The following is a 20,803-nucleotide window of genomic DNA, read 5'->3' as shown; positions in this document are numbered from 1 at the left end:
TGGTGATTGGACAGACCCCAAGGACTCCGATTCTTCCCGTGGCATGCCAAGCCCGCTTTACACTACACTATCCACAGGACACTCATGCTTGCTGACATCACTCATTCTCATGAAGAGTCTCACTGAAGAAAAGGTCATTATCAACATCGACAGCAGATCAATTCATGTACATTTTACGGATATCTCTCAGTGCATCCGCCTCAACTCCTCCACAACATTTCTCATGTGCTCTAAACTCGGCCCCAAACCCTCACAAATCTCCCTCTGCGTTGCCTCGTCCTGGTCTAGAAACCGCTCTAATAGCTCCCCGTCTAGGAATCTAACCGGCTCGCTCCCCTCCCTTTCTGCATTTCTAAATGCCCTGTAGCAGTTGAAGTCGATCTCCCCCGCCGTGTGTACAACCCTCGCCAGCTTTTCCTGGAATCGTAATAGCAAGTCCTGAGCCTCGGGCGCAACGGTGCCGAACATGTAAATCCCGCCATTGACCTGTCTCTTGTTAGCATAACCGTCTCAATATTGGACACCACCGAGCGACTTACCGTCCCCAAAAACGCCCTCGGCACCACCATCGCCCCCCTACTCGTCTCAACCCTCACCGCCCTGATCCTGTTCACCATCTCCCCCAAATTCATCTCCGCCGTCACGCTCATAATCTTCCTATCCTCCATCACCACTGCATCCGCATTCCTCCTCAACATCATCAGGTTCCCCTGATCATCCGCCTCCAGCCAGTCATCCCCATCAACATGACACAGCGCGGTGCCCGCAGCCGACTGCCAATGCCTGGCCACCTCCACCAGCCTGTCCTTGTCACCAGGCATGTACTCAACCAGCGTCATACTCTTCATCACGTCCGCCACCCCAATGATATTCCCCTGCGCCGCAATCTGAATCGGATGCGTCGACGGCTTGTACGAAGCCAGCCTCGTCAACGTCGCCGTCGTCGTAGAAGTCTCGTCATATCTCGCAATCGCCACCGTCTTGGCCAGCCCAGCCACAATCTTATTCCCGTCCAAGACTTCCAGACACCTGCACACACCCTTGGTAAGGTGGCTCAGGATTAAGTAGGGGTCCTTGTTATCATCAATTCCAAACACCAAAATCCTCCCTCGGTGTTCACCAGTCATGGCATAATCCGGGTCAGGCAAGAAGCTCGTCCCGACAATAAACCGTTCGGCAGGATTCCCATACGAGTCTGGAAGCTCAGCCCTGACAACCGCCTCAACCAGCTCCACGTAATTTGTCCTCTCAAGTTGAAAAGTCTTACCGACAGGCTGGAAAATAACCTCATCCACCAGCCTAAACGAGCTCTGGACAACCTCATCCCCGTCCACCAACGACCGCTTGATACAACCCAGACCAAACACCTTTTCCTTTGGCGAGTAGGCGATCCTACGAACCATCTCGCCCATGGGTAACTCGCGAACGTGTGTTCGTCTCGTGCGGTCGATCTTGGAGATCTTAATCTGTGTGTCCGTCGCCACAATGATCGAATCGGGGAATGCCTCTGTATCAAAAGGACAAATGAACATGGCCTCCTCTGCGGTGACAGCCGAGTATACTATCCTGTTCTCTTCACCGTAGATCAAGCTTGGGTGCTCCGTCGTGGCTAGGATGCTGTAGATGCTGTCGTTGTCTTGCGGGAGGAGGTGAAGCCTGGCTTGCCGTGTACCAAGGATAACCTGTTTCTTCCCCGAAAACTCAAAATCGGCCGAGATGTTGAACGTGACAACATGGCCATCCTCCATGGCGACGAAGAGCGTTGGCCCTGACACCTTAGGCGAAGCCACCTGAACAAGCACCACCTCCCGAGGTATCGACGCGTCGTCCTGGCTCTGCCGTAGTGACTCCCCATGCATTGGCTCAAGTGTGTTCAAGTCAATAATCGACACCGTCCCTGACGTCCAAAACCCAACCACACCGATCCCTTGTAACTGCGGCGCAACATGTATGCAAGCAACCTGATCCTGCTGGCTAATATCCTTCTCCTTCACCAACCGCAGCTCGTTCCCAGCAGTACTGATCGACACCAGCCCCGTCCCTTCCACCGACAACAACAGCCACTCCCCGTCCGCAGAAGCATTGACGATGGTGTTCTCATCCCGAGGCACCCACGTCGCCACCGTAACCCCACTTTCAGCATCGACCAACACAACCCCCATCGTCGTAACCTGCAAAATCATCCCACCCCCAAGATTCCTCGCCAACAACGTCTGGCAATCCAACCCAAAACCCATAAAGTCCCCCACCTCTTCCACCCCACCCTCAGAGTCAAACCTGAAAACCCTCGTCTCGGTCAAAAAGCTCACAGCAAGCGTGTCCATCTTCCCCTCCCCAACCGCCCCCCTCAACGAGAACACCCCCCTCACATGCTGCCCAAGATCCTCCAACAACAACCCCACATCCTCCAGCCCAACGCCGCTCCTCACACTCCTCAACGACCCATCCTTGTAAACCCCACTCCCGCAAACAATCCTCGCCTGCCCCGAAGAGTACTCATTCCCCAACTGGCTATCCTCCCCCCCTCTATTCCCCATGTCCATCACCGCGAAGTCCATAATCGGCCCAATATTCGATATCGTCTGGATCAGCGTCAGGAAAGGTTTGTCCGCCGGCTTATCCGCGCTCAAGTCAAGCTGAAACAGTCGCGAATCCCCATGGTGACTCGCCACAAACAGCATCTCATTCCCCAGATAAACCAGCTCGCTCGCCCTGCTCGTGACCCCAATCTTGGTCAAGGCCATCCCCTTCACCTCCGCCCCGTCCGTGTTGATCGTCAACAAGTGCAACGAGCCGTAGTCATCCGCAAGGAAATACGTCTGAACATTGTACTCGGCCCACTTGACAAAAATGCTCGCCTTGTCAAGCTTCGATTCCACCGTCGCCTTTGTCACGTCGTCAATATAGAGCAGTCTCGTCTCCCCCACCACAACAACCCCCCCAAGATGCGGCTTAGCCGATCCCGTATTGCGAAAGTTGTGCCTCTTCACTTCCTCCTCCACCTTCCTCACGGGAATCAACATATTCGCCCCCGCATCCGCAATCGTGATATCAATGATCCTGTGTTTCTGCGCGTTGAACTCGCTGGCCACTGTGTTCCTGTCGTCAGACGTAAGGCGGTACGTCGCCAGCTTCGAATCCTGCGCATTAGCGCTAGTCTGGTAAAGAAAAGCAACCGTCGGGTGTCCCGTCTCGTTATGCAAAAAAGTCGAGGCCTTGATAAACAGTTCCGCCAGCCTGATCTGTCCCATCCAGTCCAGCTGCGCCGCGTTTGTCTTGCGGGTGCCGAGGCGGGCGATCGTCATGACGCCTTCCCATAGGTGCATGGCGATGAACCGTCCTGATGGGTCGACAATCGCTCTGTCGAGGGACTGCGAGTTGCGCATAAAGTGCTCTCCAGGGTCGCGGGTCGCATTCGTGGTTTCCATTTGGGACGTTTCCCGGTTCCAGTAGAGGGTGAAGTACTCGAAGCGGTCGGTTCCGACAAATAAGAGGTCTGTTTCGGCGTCTTTTGGTCGGAGTTTTTGGAGCATGGCGATGGTGCCGTTGACGTTGGTGGTGTGGGCTTGGGAGAGGAGGCCGTCGGGGGAGGGGCGCCATACTTCTACTCGGTTTGTTCGTCTGCATTCCGATGTCTGTTAGTAAACTCGGTTTGGTAGTATACAGAACGAAAGAAGGGGGTGATCCTGACGAGAGAACCAAGCTCTCCTCCTCTTCTGAATAGACATTGGCGAGCAGGGCATGGTCGACGCTGCTTGGCCGGTGGATTGGGGCGATGTAGGCCATTATGACGGAAACAATCTCGGATCTGGGTATCAATATCGCTCGCAAACAACAAGAGAAGAAGACGGAAAGAAGCCGCAGTATAGGGAGCGCTGTTGCAGAGCTTTGCGGCTCTGCTTGAAGTGGAGGACGAACGAACGATCAGTTGGATTGGTGATGCAATCAATTGTCGGAGATAAGATTAAGCTCAACCACTTTTGTTCCCGCTTATCTCCCTTAATTGCATTTGACCCCGCGGCGGCGCGTCGCAACACGCGACCCAACCCAGCCAACCCTCCGCTGTATTTACAGTTGACTTCTCTTCAGCGCATCAAACACCCTCTTCAACCTCTCCAACCCAACCTCCAACGCCGGCCTCGACGCACTAAACGTCATCCTAAACCACCCCAGCTCCTCACTCGCAAACACACTGCCCATAGCCAACAAGATCTTATTCTCACCCAATACCTTCCAAATATGCTGTTCCCTCTCCAGATACTTCTCCAAATCCCCCGGGCTCAATTTCCCAACCCTCAACTCAGGCGGTTGTCCACCCTCCTTCTTCCCAACCAAGTGCCGTCTGAGATCTATCCAAAGAAACATACCCGCGTTTCTTTCCCCATCCCATCGTCAGCATTTCTCCTCACTAGCTCATCCGTGGTGACTTACGAATTCCCATAGTATCCCACCCCTTGCTCCCTCAAAAAATCAGTCACAACCTTGTATGACTCCCCCAGCAGCTCCCGGTTCTTCCCCAGGAACTCGTCAGTGTAATCGGTGTCCTCCAGCATGGCGGCCCAAATGTCCTGCACCAAGTACGGCGGCCAGCCAAGCATGGCATTGCTCGCCATCGCGCCCATCAGTCCCCTGTTCCGGGTGTGCAGCATCCCCAATCTGAGACCGTTGGCGCAAAAGTCTTTGCTTGCGCCGTACGCAACGTGGAGTTTTTGAGTGTCAATAGGGAGATCCAGCGCAAGGGCAGATGTAAACGGCACTACGTCTGTGGCGTCTGGGTTGTTGTAGATAGACTGAGCGTAAATCTCATCGCTGATGAGGTGGAGGTTATGAGCTTGACAAAAACCAGCGATGGCCCTGATCGTCTCTGGGGGATAACATCTCCCGAGCGGGTTGTGCGGGCTGTGTCAACAGTCAGTACCTACACCCCAACCCAAAGCCAGAGGTGCTCACTTGACCAGCATAAGCCCCTTCGCCTTGACGCCCTTGCTCTCAGCATTGCTGAGGGCCGTCTCCAGAGCCTGGACGTTCATCTCCGCGTCAAAAACATCGTCAAACCCTTTGTATCCCTCGATATCTTGAAATGTGGCCGGGATTATCACCCCTCTTGCTCTACCGGGAATGTCGGTCGCGAAAGCAGTGTAGTACGGCTGGGGGATGATGATTCCCTCCCCCTCATTGCACAGCGCCCATGTCAGAGCATCTATCACGGGCGTCACGCCGGCCATGACGATGATGTCATCACTCTTTGCCGGCTCAAGGGGTGAGAATTTTCTATTCAGAAAGCTGGCTAGGGCACGCTGGAGACGGGGGGAGCCTCGGGGGCCGTTGCCGTAGGTGAGTTGACTGATTGGGTCGACTTGAGTGTTTTGCTCAATGAATTTGACGATTTGGTTGTGCATGAGGGAGTTTTCTGCCACGCCTAGGTTGATTCTTGTGTGTGTGTGGGTATGGTGTCAGTGGTGTGAGTCTTGAGGCTGGCTGTGTATGTGTGTGTGTATGTGTGTGTATGTGTGTGTATGTGTGTATGTGTGTGTATGTGTGTGTACATGTGTGTATGTGCGTGTGTGTGTTTATGTGACTTACACCCCATCGGGAGTCGTGGGTGACCACGGTGTTGCTAGACATTGTTCGAAAAAGCTCCATCCGCGCATGTACAGCTGGTTGTAGGCGCCTCTGGTGGAGATGCCGAACTCGGTGGCCGTGGCGGCGATATCTTGGGAGGAGGTTTGCATTTTTGTTTTGTTTTTCTTTTTTGTTTGTTTTTGTTGACGATGGGGGGGAGGGATGTGTATAAGGGATTTACTCAAGTTCGGATCGATGGAGTCCAAGGTGCTGACTTTATGTCTGGTGGTGATGGACTAAAACCTTGTCACGATGTTGACTCACTCGTCAGGGGTTGGCTGAGGAGTATTTAACATGCGTCTCCTTATTTTAATCTACTACTACGTTTAACTTCATTCGCCATTCAATGTAACCCCTTCTCATAAATAGAGAGCCAGTTTCGTGTTCTTGGTTCTTTGCATCGGATGATCCTTCCTTCGTAGTGGGGACGGTTGCCCCTCTTTCGGTGCGGATGCTTCGGCTTGGTGGCTGCTCGGGCCGACGCTGGGGATATTAGCGTTGCCGATTGCTTTTGTTGCTGTGATCCTCTCGTGTGCTTGTTCACAAAAATGGCTTTTCTTTTTTTTTTTTTTTTTTTGGCACAAATGGAAATTCTTCAGGCAAGATGAATATTCAGTAGATGATTTCCACGGAGACACACTATTCTAGACCGTGTTGTACAAGCCAAGATATTAGCTCAGCCCTTGAATATGGCGTGCAGTCGAGAAAAACAGGGGCATGTAAACAAACCCCTGAGATGCTCATCGGTTATTGAAGCACAGACTTGCGCTGCCCACAGCAACAGCCCACTGCTTTGCCAATCTTTCATATATACTTGCTTTTAACAATTATTCTCCAATTACTTCAATCTCACCATCTTCTCAACCTAGTACCCTTTTCATAGCCTACCTTAAGTACTCAAGTTTGGAATGATAGCCGGCGAATCAGCATGCGCTGGGGTGGCCAAACAAACCTTGTCTTTACCCGTCGTGTTTGCTATTCACCCTCCTGTAATAAAGCCACGACCGGGCACCACCGCTCTTCATGATCAGCGGCGAAGAAGCAAAGGCCATGATAGAGGTCAATAGAGACTTGAACCTTCACATGACGCTGCTTTCTCCGCCTCTAGGCTATGTCGATGCCTTCCTGTGGTGTATTCTACGTACCTATTTAGCCATTCTCGAGATACCTTGGGGGCTTTCCTTCCTCAACCAACACGTCAGGTGCTTGCAACCCTGGCTCCAAGAAGTCGACTTCCATCGCTTCTACAAACCCCCGTGTTCATGTTTCCCGTTGGCCGCGGTGGACGATACACGACTGAAACCGTGTTCCGGTAAATGTATCATGTAGGCGTGGTCGGGGCCTCTCTCGACTCGGCCTCACAACACCGCTTTCAACCAGTCTGGCGCCCCGCATTCCCAGTCCTTTGACATGCTCCCTAGGTACCGTCCACCCACCATTTGGCTTGAGCGATACGCTATTCGCTCTCTGTCATGGGCCTTGGTGGCTAGCAAATCAAGCTCGGCTGAAGTAGCCACGAATGGGTGATCTTTTTCCGGACGCCAAGATGGTGAAGACATGCTAGAGAAGCGTGTCCGGGAGATCTTCCGGGTGATGGACTAGGATGATGGACTAGGATGAAGCACCAAGTCGGCGGAGAGAGAAATCATCCCTTATGCGAAAAAAAAACCAATATTCTGGTGAATGGTCTCGGAGAGAGGCACTGTAACCACTGGACTTAGGTAACCGGCAAGGTACTTGTCAGGGCTTGATCCTGAAAGCCATGGTCAAGCGCCGATTTTGAAGGCCTGACAAGGGGCATTTGGATTTATGAACTGGGCATTTCACACTACCTTTCATCTAACTTCCTTTGTGTCTGTTTTCTAGGTATTCTCACAGCTTTTCTTCTCTTTTCTCAGCTTGCACAGTATCATAAATGGAAATTTTCTAGAAATAAGTGCTCAACTTGACAACCGGTGTCCAAATCAGACTCAAAATGTTCATGTAAACCCCAAAGTCACCGGTGATGCCGTCCATGTGGTGATACAAAATATTCGATTCAACACCCCAAAAAAGAATCAAATCTTCCTAAACTTAACCCTCATCCCCCCAGCAGGAACATACCCCATCCCCGGGTTCGTCGTCCTCGGCTCCCTCCCCCCAAGCCCCTCCAACTCCTCCGTCATCCCAAACTCAAACCTGGTCACCAGCTCCACAACCAAAACCTTTAACTCAACCATGGCAAACTGCTTCCCTATGCATATCCTCGGCCCATGCATAAACGCCCCAAAAGCATAAGGGCTGTCCGCCTCCGTCCCTGCCAAATTCTCCCACCTCTCCGGCTTGAACTCGTCAACATCCTCCCCCCAAACCCAGGCCGTCCGTGAGGCCACCGCCGGGAGGAGAAGAAGTACGGTGCCCCTTGGGATAAAAGTGCCACAAATGGTAAGATCTTTCAGTGCCTCCCTAAACGTCATCAACGCAGGACAATACCGCCTGAGGATTTCCCTGCAAAAGTTGTGGAGATAAACAAGCGACTCGAGCTGCTCATAAGTCGGGGTTTTGCCAGCCTCGAAATGGGATGTGATTTCCCTGCGGAGACGCGTCTGTATGTCAGGGTGGACAGCCAAGACATAGCTCGCCCACAGGAGGGCATTAGCCGAGGTCTCATGCCCCGCCGCGATGAAGGTCAGCAGCTCGTTCGTGATTTGGTCTTCTGTCATTTTGTCGCCGGCTTTGCTGAGGGACATCTCCCCCTCTAGCATCATCGTGAGCAAGTCAGCTCCGTTGCTGACAGGGTTGCGATAGTCCGGTTGAGCCAGTTCTTTGACGCGGTTCTTGACAATGTCGAGGGTCATCCGGCGGAGTTGTGCCGAGGCGCGGAGGTAGCCTAGGTTGGCCTCGATGGGGAGGAAGCGGCGGATGGGGAGGAAGAGGTTGATGAAGGAGATGAGGGCGGAAAGCGGGGGCTGCTGGAAGACGCGGCGGAAGGAGGTGAGAAAGCTACCCTCTATATCAGCACCTCCATGGCCAAACCGAAAGTCTGAAAAACATACTCCATATCCCCCCCTTCTTCCTCCCCCCTCAAATTCCCCAACTCAACCCCCAAAATCGTCGCCCCCGTCACATCAATAGTAGCCTTGACATAAAGCTCATTCACTGTCCCTTTTTCATCAGCCCCCCTTCCCGTTTTTTAGCGTTCACCATCAACTCACCATCAACCACACCCTCCCCTTCCTCCCCTACCATCCCCTCCACAACCCCCCCCAACCCCCCCGCCATCCCCCAAAGCACCCCCATGACCCTCCTCACACTCCCAACCCCAAAAACCCCATTCAACCTCCTCCTCGCAATCTTATGCTCCCCCCCCTCAGCAAACAACAACCCCTTCCCGACAAAATCCCCAATAAACCTGTGCATCATCTTAGTAAAAAAAAAACCACAAGAAACCCCTGGCACAACAAACCTGTACATAATATCCGGCTTCTTGAACTCATAACAGTGCGTCATCAACACCTCCTTGTGCGCCTCCGGACTGGCAACTAGTACTATCTCTGAATGGAACAGACCCAAAAACCGAATAAACGGGGCACGTGGGTAACGGTTGGCCCAATCAACGTATGTTTGCACGGGGGAGGTTGCGCGGAGGAGGGTGAGGGTTTGGCCTAGCAAGGGGAGGTTTCCCCCAGGTGTGGGGAGGGTGCGTAACGGGGAGAAATAAAGGGGGTGGAGGAAGAGGGAGTAGATTTTCAAGGGGAGGTAATGCGCGAGGAAAAGGGGAAGGAGGTAAGAGGGAGGGATGGGGAGGGGGGGGGGGAAGAGGTGGGAGAGGGTTAGTTCTGTTAGGGAGAGGAGGAGGGAGAGGGTGATGTGGGGCATGATGGTGGTGATTGATGGTGGTGGTTTGTTTCTTCAAGGGATTTGCAAGGAGAGAGAGTAAGATGGGGCGGCCAAAAAAGATTGACAACGGAGTGGTTATGGGCGAGGGACCCAGTGGTAGATATGACGATATAACATGGATGAATACCTTAACTCGTGTGGAAGGGTGTGAACCATACATTAGGTGCATTTCACTGCTCAACTATCCCCGAGTGGGGAGGGCTTGCCATGTATGATCAAAGTGATTGTCAAGCCCGACTCCCACCTGTAATCATTCGCACAGCTCTCTCACTCGATGTTTCGTAGTTGGTGCGAGTGTATGCACCGTGCACATATCCAATGCTCATGCATGCTCATGTTGATCTCCGTCGACCCTCCAATCATATGGCTCCAACCACAAGAGCGTACCGAGCGTATTCGTCTAGCATGCGGGGTGTTACACACCAAGGTGTGGTGAAGTCCAGGGAGAAAAGCCGCAGTTTGATCCTGAGTGGCGTCCAACAACTTCTGGCTGACAAACATTCAGCAGCTTCCAATACGCCCTCTCTTGATGAGTTCTTCGTGTGGATGAGGTAAAGTCTGAGGCATACAACACAATAACCCTTGATTGAGCAGCTAAACAACCCTAAGCGCAAAACCGCCCGAAACCCAAACAACGCCTTATTACTGTGCCAATAATGCTCCATGCACCCTGAACCCTCGCTAACCCACACAACCTTGATCTACTCAACAATCAGCCCCTCCAACACCCTCATCGCCCTCGTACCCTCCCTCTCAAAGGCCGAGACCATATTTTCACACTCCATCTTGAGCATCTGCTCTGCCAGCTCAGCATTGTGGTAAATCCACTCCTCCACCGTCATGCCCTTCTCAGGGCTGGTCAAGTCCTTGCCCTTGCTCAGCAACCTGGAGACACCATTCTCCTTGTTTGGATTGTTCGATGGTGAAAATACCATCTCGAGATCTGTTGGCTGCCACGGTGTGGCACTCTGAAGTCCGCCCAGCGTAGCTCGTTTCGACGGGGAACTCCGACTCGGGGTGGCAACAACTGGTGCTAGCGCAACTCTGTTGGAGACGACGCTAACAGCTGTTGTCTTGGTCAGCGATCGCCGTGTGTTTTCTGCATTCGAGGATTGCGGCGACGGCGAAGGGGACATGGTTGCTTGTTTCGCCCGTCGGCTGGGTTGTGTTCTCGGCGTTGATGGGTGCTGGCTGGCAGATGAAGGAGGAGGTGGCGGAAGAGACTTGTTGGTTCTCATCGGGGTCGGTGGGACAGGTGCAGCTTCGACAACTGGGGCAGGTGGTGGTGTTGGAGCTTTGGCAGGCTTTTTCTCAACCTGGACCGGTTCTGGCGTCGTCGCCTTCGCTAAAACAGACTCGCGAGCTTTGACTATTCTGGCAGATGATCGTCGTGGGCCTAGTGCCGGTTCGACGTCCTCGACGGGCGCTCGTGCGTCGAGTGATGCCCGGACCTCCAGAGACGCCCGTGCCTCGAGAGATGCCCGTTCAGCCAAAGACTTCTTCGATGGACGGCCGCGACCCCTCTTCACAGGCTGGGTTACAACAGCACCGCTGCTGGCATCCGGATCAACTTCTTCTGGTTGAGGCTCTGACTTGGCCTCAGGTTCTGGAACGGCATCCTCCATCTTAAGGGTTGGGTACTGGACATCACCGACTGATGGCGCAGGAGCTTCTGCGATCTCATCCACAAGTTCTGGCTCGGCCACAGGCTCCTCAGGCTTCTTCGTCTTTGATGTTTTCCGAGTCCCTGCCTTCCGTCCCTTCTTCGGGAACATGATCTCTTGCTCCTCTGGCTCCTCTGGTTCTGGATCAAGCTCGGCGAGAAGAGCCTTGTATTCAGCATCGATCTCGGCTTCGTCAGGTTCCGCAGGTGTTGCGTCGAACATGGGGTGTATCCTGCTCTCTTCCTCCGCCACCTGACTTGTCTTGCGTGCACTGGTAGATTTCTTGGGCCTTCCTTTTGTCTTTGGCCGTGGCGCTTTCACCTCGGGTTCTGCGACAACCGGCTCTGCAGCAACTGGCTCTTCGACAACCGGCTCTTCGACAACCGGCTCTTCGATGATTGGTTCTTCGAGAGCTGGCTCTTCGTACCGGTCGAGATCGGCTTCTAATTGGCGCTCAATCTCATCATCATCTGGCACATCCAATGGCTCCGACTGGACCGAGGTTTGCGAGACCTTGCGGGACTTTGTGGTGGGCCCCCGGCCCTTCTTCTTGGCAGGGGGTGGTGGCTGCTCAATGACATCGACCATATCAACGTCTTGTGGCGCTGCGGGCGGCTCTACGGCAGCGTTCTTCTTGGTGCGTGTGGCCCGTTTCTTGGGAGCTGGAGCCTCGGCGTTGATCATGGAAGGTTCCTCCATTGTGTCGCTAGAACGCTTACGTCCTCTGGCGGGCTTTGGTGGAGGTGCTTCTACTTGTGGTTCGTCTTCGTGTATCTCGACGACCTCTTCCTTCTTTGCTTTGGTCTTCCGGCCCTTTGCAGTAGTCGCCTTGCGTCCCTTTGTCGTCTTCTTGGCACCTTGGGTCATGGTGGACGCAGTTGTCATAACACTGTCGTCTTGGTCGAGGGTGAGGTCTCCAACAGAGGTCAAGTCGGAGGCACCAGTGGCGATGGTAGCAATGGACTGCACCGAGAGCCGCGAGGCCTTGGAGGGTCTAGCTGTCTTGGCTCTCCCCGACTTCTTTGGTGCCGGTTGCGAACTGATGAGAGTGAAGAATGGGCATTCGGGCGCACGGTTGTAGTGTTCGTCCCACGGGTTGTCGTCCGACTCCCATCCCTCGAGGGCGAGTTGGCAGTAGGCGCACGTGGCCATGTCCTCCGCCTCCCGCGATGGTGTGTACTTCCAACCGGCCTCGACAAGCTATGTTCCGGCGAGTCAGTCTTAGGCCAACGGTCAAGGGTTCGTCGTTCCTACCTTTTTAGTCTTGCACTTGAAGCCCTTTTTGGTCTCGTAGGGCCACCTGCCGGCAAACGTTGCTTTGCGGGCCTCGACCATGAACGGGTCGAGAGGGTGTACCTTCCCATAGTTGCCCATGCCGGCCTCGATGGCTGCCATGATGGCCCACCCGCACGTTGGCGAGTGCTTCAGGTGTTCCTCCAGAGGATTGTCATGCTCTTCCCACCCGTCGAGTGACTTGTCGCACAAAAAGCACACAACATTGTCGGGGCTTTGCGGGTATGGCTCGAAGAAGAATCCGGCTTTTGCAAACTATCACAGCAAAATTCAGTCTTGAAACCCCGAGGGAAATCAGCTAGGAAGCTTACCGCGACAGGGGAGAGGGTTTTGTGTGGCCATTGCAGCTGTTTTGGACCGCGAGAGTTTGCATTGGAGGCTCTGCCTTTGGAGGCAGGTTGTGTTGCTTGGAACGATGCCAGCCGGTTCTCAAGGCAGAAGAACACGTCCTCCGAGTCCATCATAGACATTTTTGTGTGGTTGTTTGCTCAGAGAGGTCGAGTTTCGAGGGTTTGTCGCGAGTTAAGACGCGATCGAGTCGGCTACCGCTACCGCTAACTGGAATATGGGTTGGGTTCGTTTCTCCTCAAAAATAACATACGGACATTGTCGTCTGGCGATATCAGATAATAATCAATCACGGGCCAATCGAGGAAGGTTTGGATCGTCAGCCCAAGTCGCGTGTTTGGTGATGGTGTCAAAAGTCAAACTGTGGGATCCATTGACATTTGGAGGGGGAGCAGGGAAGTCGCAGTCAATAAAATGCCAGACGTCGTTGATTGGCTAGAACACGCTCCGTTTGTTTACTTTCAATCTGGAGGCCAAGCCTCATGTGCGCCACACCTTGCTTCGCTTCAGCCACAGATAGCGCCACCAGATTCTAGTGAAGGGTTAGGGTTGTGATCTTTTCAATGCCCAGACTTCACTTGATTCTGGAATGTGTGCCAAGCGCACACTTCCTGGCATCTTGCATGAAGTCAATATTGGATGCTTCCACGGCTTCTGAAGCCAAAAACCAACTTCTTGGCTTCTTCCACCTTCAACAATGGTCCGCTCTCCCGTTCTTTCTCAGCTTCACAACAGACCTCTCAAGTGCCGGTCTACTTGATGCCTCAGAGACATGTTGAGAAGGCAAAACAAAATGTGGACTCCCGAGACGATCACCCGAAAGATCTGGGCCTGCTGTGCCCAAGAGACTCCAAGAGACCAAGGCGGCCACATTAAACATATACGACAGGTCCCAAGCAAACCGTGACTAAGTGTTTTCTTCACAAGTTTGGCATTGGTCATCAACAAAAGCCTCGCCCATCAGCGGCTGGTGGGGACTGGCAGTTGCATTCTGGAGTTTGCACCGCCTCCCCCAGCGAACGAGAGATGGGATCCCGGAGAGACAACACCGATCTCGCACGTTGCCGACCATCTCAATTTTCACCGCCTGAGCTGGAGATGGAATCATCGAGGATCCCGAGAATGCGAATCCCGGTCCATCTAACACCTCGAGCTCTTCCAACGATCTCTGGAGACGGCGCAGACAGTCCGGAACAGCGCAGTTGAACCAAGCTTTTTCAGGGTGCTACCTCCGTGCCTCCTCGGTGCAAGCGCAGCCATTGGCATTGGGAATCAGGAGGAAAATAAGCTTTGCCGCGGACATCGGCGTGAGGCTGGCGAGACGGCGCCTTTTCTGCGTTTGAGGGGTCCCACAGTGTCGTCATCACACCAGCTACCAAAGTACCGGCGCTACTGGCAGTTGGCTCATTGCTGGTTCCTGGCTTGTCGAGATGAACCGTTTTTGCCCTATGGTGTTTTCCAGTGATACGGCAATTCGTCTACCGGTACACACATTGGAAGGTCCGCTATCGTGCCCCCACAATCAGCACATTCTCGAGCCGCCACATGAACACAGGGCTTCTCAGATACGCCGTTTGCCGCTTCTCATCTTCTAGAACCTGTGGGAGAGATGCTTCATGCGGGGAGGGTGGACCGGCCGGCCATGAACTCCGTCTGCGACATGCAGGAGCAAGGACGGCCTAGGGCTTGCAGAGGGGTCCTGGCCTTGACAGCACACCGTGTGAAGATAGCCCGAAGTCCTTGAGACCCTGCGGCATTGGGTAATGGAAGCTAGTGTTTTGGACCGGTGCTGGTTACTCACGAAATCTGGGGAGAGCTCTTTCCGGGCCGTTGGGTGAATAGCTGCTCATCTGATGATACTGGCCAGCCAGCAACAGCCATCGGGATAACCATCGGGGTATTCTCCTCGGTGGCGATGGGACGTCCCTGCCGGTGTTCCCGCGCCTCAATTCGTTCACCGAGATCGGCCGGAGCATGAACGGCATGGTAGGGATGTGCTTGCCGTTGCCTGACTCGAGCTTGGAACTGAGGTTTGACGCTTTCTTTTAAAGTTTCTCTCTTTTCCCTGCTTCCCCAGCAGTTCGGCTCTCCATCCAATCCGGAACACATTTTGGGAACTGGCTTTGTGTCAATGGTGCTTGTCCTGGTCATTTTTCTGTTCAACAATTTTTGACCTGCATCACTCGTTCATAAAGTCCATCTCCCCACGGACTTCGGTTCTTCTCTCTTCACTCTTCACCCATCCATCCGCCACTTCGCCATCCCCACATCGCCCTACCTGGCACTACCCTGGCCCATCACGCCACGCTCCTGTCGAATTTCAACAGCTTCAGCAGGCCGGTCATTTACCTAGTGTTGGGACGACAGGCTTTTTCAACATGACGGAAATCACTCCAAGCACGGGCGTGAGCCTTACCGAGAAGGAGAAGGCCGGTATCGAGAGAACCGGCTCCGGCCATGCCTCTTCCATGGAGGGTGACGTCCGCGCCAACAGGGGCGCCGCCGACTACGACTTTGAGAGACAGAAGCTGGCAGAGGGTGAGGCCGCTTTCCACCAGCTTGGATGGAAACGCCTGACGGTTGTGCTCATCGTGACTGCCGTCGCCCTGGGCAGTCTCAGTCTTCCGGCCGCCTTCGCATCACTGGGCATGATCCTCGGCGTCATCATTTCTGTCAGCATGGGTCTTTTGGCCATGTACTGCAGTTATGTCGTCGGTCAGGTCAAGGTCAAGTACCCCCACATCGCCCACTACACCGACGCCGGCAGAATGATGTTTGGCAAGTGGGGGTACATTATCATGACGTTCATGTTCGTCCTGCAGCTCACCTTCACCACCGCCTCCCACGTTTTGACGGGAGCTATCATGTTTGGCAACCTGACCGACAATGGCGCCTGCACCGTCGTCTTTGCCGTCGTCTCGGGCATTCTCCTGTTCCTCCTGGCCATCCCGCCCACCTTCTCCGAAATGGCCCTTCTCGGATACGTCGATTTCGTCTCCATCATTGGTGCCATCGGTGTCACTATCTTCGCGACCGGCATCCAGTCGGCCAACGCTGACGGCGGTCTGGCTGCTGTCAGCTGGTCTGCCTACCCCAAGGAGGGCTTGACGCTGCACGAGGGCTTCATTGCGGTCACCAACATTGTGTTCGCATACAGCTACTCACTTTGCCAGTTCAGCTTCATGGACGAGATGCACACTCCAGCCGACTATCCCCGCGCCATCTTCTCTCTCGGCATCTTCGAGATCTTCCTCTACACCATCACCGGCGCCCTCGTGTTCGCCTTTGTTGGTCACGATGTCCAGGCCCCTGCTCTCCTCTCGGCTGGTCCCACCATGTCCAAGGTTGCCTTTGGTGTCGCCCTGCCCGTTATCTACATCTCTGGCAGCATCAACACCGTTGTCTGCGCCCGTTACATCCATGGCAAATGGTTCAAGGACTCGGTTATCCGCTACGTCAACACCCCCATGGGTTGGATCACCTGGATTGGTGTCGATGCCGCCATCACAATCGTCGCCTTTGTCGTTGCCGAGGCCATTCCCTTCTTCTCGCCCCTGTTGGCCATCTGCGCTGCCATCTTCCTGTCTGGCTTCACATTCTACTTCCCGGCCATCATGTGGTTCATGTTCATCAAGGAGGGCAAGTGGACGCCATGGAACATCATGCTGGGTGCGCTCAACGTGGTGGCTTTCGTTGTGGGCATGGTCATTCTCGGGCTCGGCACCTACTCGGCTGTCAAGGACATCACAATCCGCTACGAGACGGGTGCCGTTGGTACTTCTTTCGGCTGCGCTCCACTCGCCTGAGCTGAGCATTTCAACGGTGTTTGGGGGGGAAATCGGTTTGGAGTTTTTGGCATTTTCCTTTTACAACATCAAACATTTCCTTCATAACTCATAACTGGTAATGTCTTCTTTGGAGTATTCATGAGGGTTTCATGGCCAAAAAGGATCGGGCATGGGCATGGTCATTGGAGGGGTTTATGGTGGGCATTTTTCTTAGTGTTGGACTTTGGGTCGGAAGCGGCGTTTTTCTTTTTCTTCTCTTGTGGGAAGGGGGTATTTCTTTTGTGTTATCAAGCGTTGCTTTTGTTGCGCGCGACTGGATACCAACGAGTTTTTAAAGTAGACGTAGGGGAGTAATGATACCTGATATGTGTCAATCTTGATGTCTTTGGTTGTAATTGTTTTGTCGCCATTTCTGATTGTTCTTTCAGCGCCTCGCACAACCACCACACTACTAAATCTACCCCAAGAAATCGATATCCCAAAATATCACATTTCGCTATTTAATAGAATCTGCCTGTCCAAAAATGCCAGCTTCCCTCTGACAAAGCAGCCCACTCCCGACATTGGAAAATAAGGGGAACTATTCACCCAAGCTTATCCAAGCCCAACTTCGTTTTGGGTTAAACAAAGCTCAAGTCTTACTTACACCCTTCATGCTCCACCAGGACCTTTGGAATCTACATCTTGACTCACACTGTGTTCATGTATGTATAGTTTTTTCTTTGCTTTTTTAGCATTAATTAATCTTGATTAAATCTACACACCAAAATTTCAATAGTCACATAGCCATTCATCACAACCACCAAGCCATACATAAACCATCAGGAGGTCACACCCACGAGAGCAAAGAAATAGACAATAAGAAAAAGAAGAAAAAGAAGATAGGAAAGGAAAAGATAGATGCCCAATAACAGGATTGAACTGTTGACCTTCGCATTGACTACATACTGTCTCCAGTATTAGTACGACGCTCTAACCAGCTGAGCTAATCGGGCTTCGTGGTTTAGTATTTTCTCACTTCCCACCCTCACCCTACATTGTTTTCTGTGCCATGTTGCAAAACCTCCTGGTCACCTCCTTTTCGTCTCCTCCTCCTAACGGGTCAGTTGAGTCCTTTCCTGTTGAATTGTACTCCGTACACAACCAGCCTGACCAACAGCCTCACCAGCCAGCAGATACCTCAGGAAAGCACCCAGCACAACAACCCCCTCCAACTGCCGACGGCCAAACGGAAGCTCTCCCCATTACTCAACCGGCAGCCAAATCCGTCACCGACGACTCACCTCCACCGGCAACCCGCCCCCTCAAGAGCTGATCCTATACCTCACCTTCCTAATCCGTCCAAGTCAGGATCCCCAGCCCAAACCCACCTCCCCCCCACCGCCGTTGTCGGTGAGCCAGCCTCTCCCCCTTTCATCCTTCACCCGCAGCTTCCAGAACCAGAACCGGACTTCGGAAATGAGGAAGCGCAAGTATCTCCAATACTGCTACGTGATGACTCGCGGTAGTTACAAACATCTAGAAGATCTCGGCAGTCGTTTGTAGTCCAACATGGAGGGACGGGACTTCCCTTCGGAGACACTAGAAAGCGGGCCGAGGCGTAATGTACAAAAGTTCAGATGACCCAAACGGAAGTGGCAAACTCGAAGCAAGCCTTTTTTTCAGCCTCCTCACCCCAGCACAACTGCCACCTCATCTACCAGTCCAAAATTCTTTTCATTCGAGAACGATATACACTGGCAACATTGTTCCTGATAACGATAGCTAGCAAAGTACTCCAGCCCAAAACACAAAAGAAAAGCGGCCACCCCTCAACCCTCCAACCCCAACTCCTTGTAAAAAGCCTCCGAACTCGGCTTCCGCCCAAGAAACTCCTCCAACGAAACCATCTCATCCCTGGACCCTCCCTTAGCCAGCACCGTATGCCTGTACCTCCTCCCCTCCACCCCGTTCATCGGGTCCTTCTTGAACTTGGTATAAAACATGTCAGTCGAATACACCTGCGAGCTCAAATAACCATAATAGCCCGCATCATAACCCCCAATCAAGTGCCCAAACGTCGCCTGGCCATTACCCCAGTTGCTACAAACAACAGTTAGCATTGAAAACTGACTCGAGCCCTTGACAATAAAAAAAAAACTTACCTGGCCTCACCCTGCTCCTCGGGCCCCTTGATCTTGGAAATGTCGGCCCGGAGGTCATTGTACAGTTTGCTGATGTCCAGCTTCTTGAGCTCCTCGTGCGACTTGGGTGTGTGAACTGTCATGTCGAACAGGCCAAAGTGCAGCTGTCTCAGGTTGAAGAGAGCATCGTTGACGTGCTTGGTCGAGATGAGCTTCTCGATAAGATCGTCGGGAATCGACTCGCCCGTCTTGTAGTGTTTGCTCAGGCTCTTGAGCTGACTGGGGGTCCAGCACCAGTTCTCCAGCATCTGACTGGGGGCTTCCACAAAGTCTCGAACCGTGGAAGTGCCATGGTAGCGAGCATACTGAGTGCGGCCGACAAGGTCATGGATACCGTGACCCAGCTCGTGGAAGAGGGTGACAACCTCGTCGTGCTTGAGGAGAGAAGGCTTCTCCTTGGTGGGCTTGGAGAAGTTGCATACCAAGGCGGTGGCGGGGTAGCGTCTTGAACCGTTGGCCTGGATGAAGCCAGGCTGCAGGTTGAAGTTGGCGGCGTGGCCATACTTGCCTTGACGGGGATGGAGATCCAGGTACAGGTACCCGACGAACCCTTCACCCTCCGACTTGTCGTCCCATACGCTAAAGATAATGACATCCTCATGCCACGCGATATCCTCAGCCTTCCCGGTAGGCGAGATACGCGCGCGGTCCTCGGGAGTCAACTGGTTGAAAACGAGGCCAAAGAGCGTCTCAAAGATCTTGAGCATGCCCTCGATGGTGGAGGTGATTGGGAAGTACTCAGCAATCGCATTCTCATCAATGCTGTACTCCTTCTCAATCATCAGGCGGTCGTAGTAACGGTGATCCCAGAGATAGTAGTTGCCATCGTATGGAAGACCGCGCTCCTCGTGGTCCTTCTTCTTCAGCTCCTTGAGGTGTTCGATTTCCTTGAGACCACCGGGGCCGAGACGCTCCTTGAGATCGTTCAAGAAGTCAAGAACAGTCTTGGTCGTCTTGGCCATCTTGTCCTCAATGCGGAAGGTGGCGTGGTCAGGGTAACCGAGCAGACGAGCGGCCTCGTCACGAAGCTCGATAGCCTCACGGAACAGCTCTACATTATCGTTGCACTTGTTTTCGTTCGCGATGAACACCTTGCGGCGAGTTTCGGGGTTCTTGGCAAACTTGAGGGTGGGGAAGAGGTCGGGGTACTTGAAGGAGAGACGTAGCTTGCCTTCGTTCTCGCCGGTGCCCTTCTCCAGGCCGTCCAAGACATCCTGCGGAACGCCATCGAGCTCCTCTAGGGTGAACCAGAGGCCGCCATTCTCCTCGTTGAGGTTCTTCTGGAAGGCAATGCTGATTTGGCTAAGCTTCTTCTTGATCTCCTTGAAGCGGTCCCTCTTCTCACCCTCGGGAAGACCGAGGCCATTCTTGATGTAGCTCTTGTGTTCCTTCTCCAACAGTCTGGCGCTCTCAACGCTCTCCAGACCGGTGCTCTTGGCCAGCTCTTCGGTGATCAGACGGTCCTTGTCCTTTTCCTTGCTCTCAGCAAGCCCGCTGTTCTTGTAGACGGCATCGACAAGCTTGAAGACGTCCTCACGCATGCTGACCTCGATGCCGAACTCGTCCATAATCTTCTCGGCCTCGGTGCTGGCATCGCGCAGGGCGGCATCAGCGCTGACATACTGGTAGAAGCCAAGGATGCGGGCCGATAGCGAGCTCTGGTTCTCGTCTTCGATCTGGGGGCGGAGGACGGACTCGAAGGTGGCAGCGTCGTTCGGCTTGATCTCAGCAACGAGCTTGTCGAGCAGGGAGCGTGTGTTGTCGCAGAGAGCCTTGGAGTCGGCGACGATGGAGTCCTTGGTGCCGGTGAACAGCGGGGGGTCCTGGGGAGGGTTGGCGTATTTGGCCATGTTGACGTCGGGTGCGTGTGTGTAGAAGGAGCCTAGGGTTGAGTACGACAGTGTAGCTAGACGTGCGGAGGTAGTGGTGGCAGCAGTAACCACATTGAAGACGTGACCGAGAGGAGCTTGACCTTTGAAATGGTGGGGCCGGCTGTACCGTAACTGCGTGAACAGCGCAGAAATGC

At 53.5% G+C, this 20,803-nt stretch overlaps 6 protein-coding genes and 1 non-coding gene across 7 annotated transcripts; 1 reads left to right on the top strand and 6 right to left on the bottom strand.

Annotated features, from left to right (window-relative positions):
• Positions 1–111: 111 nt before the first annotated feature.
• QC763_600250 (uncharacterized protein) lies at positions 112–3,786 on the bottom strand (the record flags this gene model as incomplete). The annotated part of the gene is made up of 3 exons (XM_062913881.1): positions 112–486; positions 540–3,621; positions 3,692–3,786. 3 exons carry the CDS (start codon positions 3,784–3,786, stop codon positions 187–189), a joined length of 3,477 nt encoding a protein of 1,158 aa, XP_062763097.1. The 3' UTR covers positions 112–186.
• Positions 3,787–4,068: 282 nt separating this feature from the next.
• QC763_600260 (uncharacterized protein) lies at positions 4,069–5,932 on the bottom strand (the record flags this gene model as incomplete). The annotated part of the gene is made up of 4 exons (XM_062913882.1): positions 5,584–5,932; positions 4,951–5,430; positions 4,432–4,899; positions 4,069–4,375 (listed from the first exon to the last, which is right to left on the bottom strand). The coding sequence occupies exons 1-4, from the start codon at positions 5,730–5,732 to the stop codon at positions 4,069–4,071; spliced, it is 1,404 nt and encodes a 467-aa protein (XP_062763096.1). The 5' UTR covers positions 5,733–5,932.
• Positions 5,933–7,484: 1,552 nt separating this feature from the next.
• On the bottom strand, positions 7,485–9,480 carry QC763_600270 (uncharacterized protein; the record flags this gene model as incomplete). The annotated part of the gene is made up of 4 exons (XM_062913883.1): positions 7,485–8,604; positions 8,658–8,760; positions 8,817–9,013; positions 9,068–9,480. 4 exons carry the CDS (start codon positions 9,478–9,480, stop codon positions 7,680–7,682), a joined length of 1,638 nt encoding a protein of 545 aa, XP_062763095.1. The 3' UTR covers positions 7,485–7,679.
• A 722-nt stretch (positions 9,481–10,202) lies between these two features.
• QC763_600280 (uncharacterized protein) lies at positions 10,203–13,223 on the bottom strand (the record flags this gene model as incomplete). Its single annotated transcript, XM_062913884.1, has 3 exons — positions 12,770–13,223; positions 12,420–12,713; positions 10,203–12,365 (listed from the first exon to the last, which is right to left on the bottom strand). The coding sequence occupies exons 1-3, from the start codon at positions 12,926–12,928 to the stop codon at positions 10,203–10,205; spliced, it is 2,616 nt and encodes an 871-aa protein (XP_062763094.1). The 5' UTR covers positions 12,929–13,223.
• A 635-nt stretch (positions 13,224–13,858) lies between these two features.
• On the top strand, positions 13,859–16,968 carry QC763_600290 (uncharacterized protein). The gene is made up of 2 exons (XM_062913885.1): positions 13,859–15,823; positions 15,886–16,968. Exons 1-2 carry the CDS (start codon positions 15,185–15,187, stop codon positions 16,615–16,617), a joined length of 1,371 nt encoding a protein of 456 aa, XP_062763093.1. The 5' UTR covers positions 13,859–15,184; the 3' UTR covers positions 16,618–16,968.
• A 527-nt stretch (positions 16,969–17,495) lies between these two features.
• Positions 17,496–17,589, bottom strand: QC763_0095350. The gene has a single exon. It is a non-coding gene; the product is annotated as a tRNA-Ile (tRNA).
• Positions 17,590–18,250: 661 nt separating this feature from the next.
• PRD1 (metalloendopeptidase) lies at positions 18,251–20,627 on the bottom strand (the record flags this gene model as incomplete). The annotated part of the gene is made up of 2 exons (XM_062913886.1): positions 18,251–18,676; positions 18,739–20,627. 2 exons carry the CDS (start codon positions 20,625–20,627, stop codon positions 18,406–18,408), a joined length of 2,160 nt encoding a protein of 719 aa, XP_062763092.1. The 3' UTR covers positions 18,251–18,405.
• Between the last annotated feature and the right edge of the window lie 176 nt (positions 20,628–20,803).

Source organism: Podospora pseudopauciseta, chromosome 6, assembly GCF_035222475.1.
Source record: "Podospora pseudopauciseta strain CBS 411.78 chromosome 6, whole genome shotgun sequence".
NCBI lineage: Eukaryota > Fungi > Ascomycota > Sordariomycetes > Sordariales > Podosporaceae > Podospora > Podospora pseudopauciseta.
This window is presented reverse-complemented; position numbering and strand designations above follow the sequence as displayed.

What these genes read in the sequence shown, in the direction of transcription:
- QC763_600290 (XM_062913885.1), top strand. Translation starts at nt 15,185, where the DNA reads ATGACGGAAATCACTCCAAGCACGGGCGTGAGCCTTACCGAGAAGGAG. An exon ending in CCATCATTGGTGCCATCGGT is followed by an intron (nt 15,824 to 15,885) that starts GTCACTATCTTC and finishes GGCTGCTGTCAG; the next exon opens with CTGGTCTGCCTACCCCAAGG.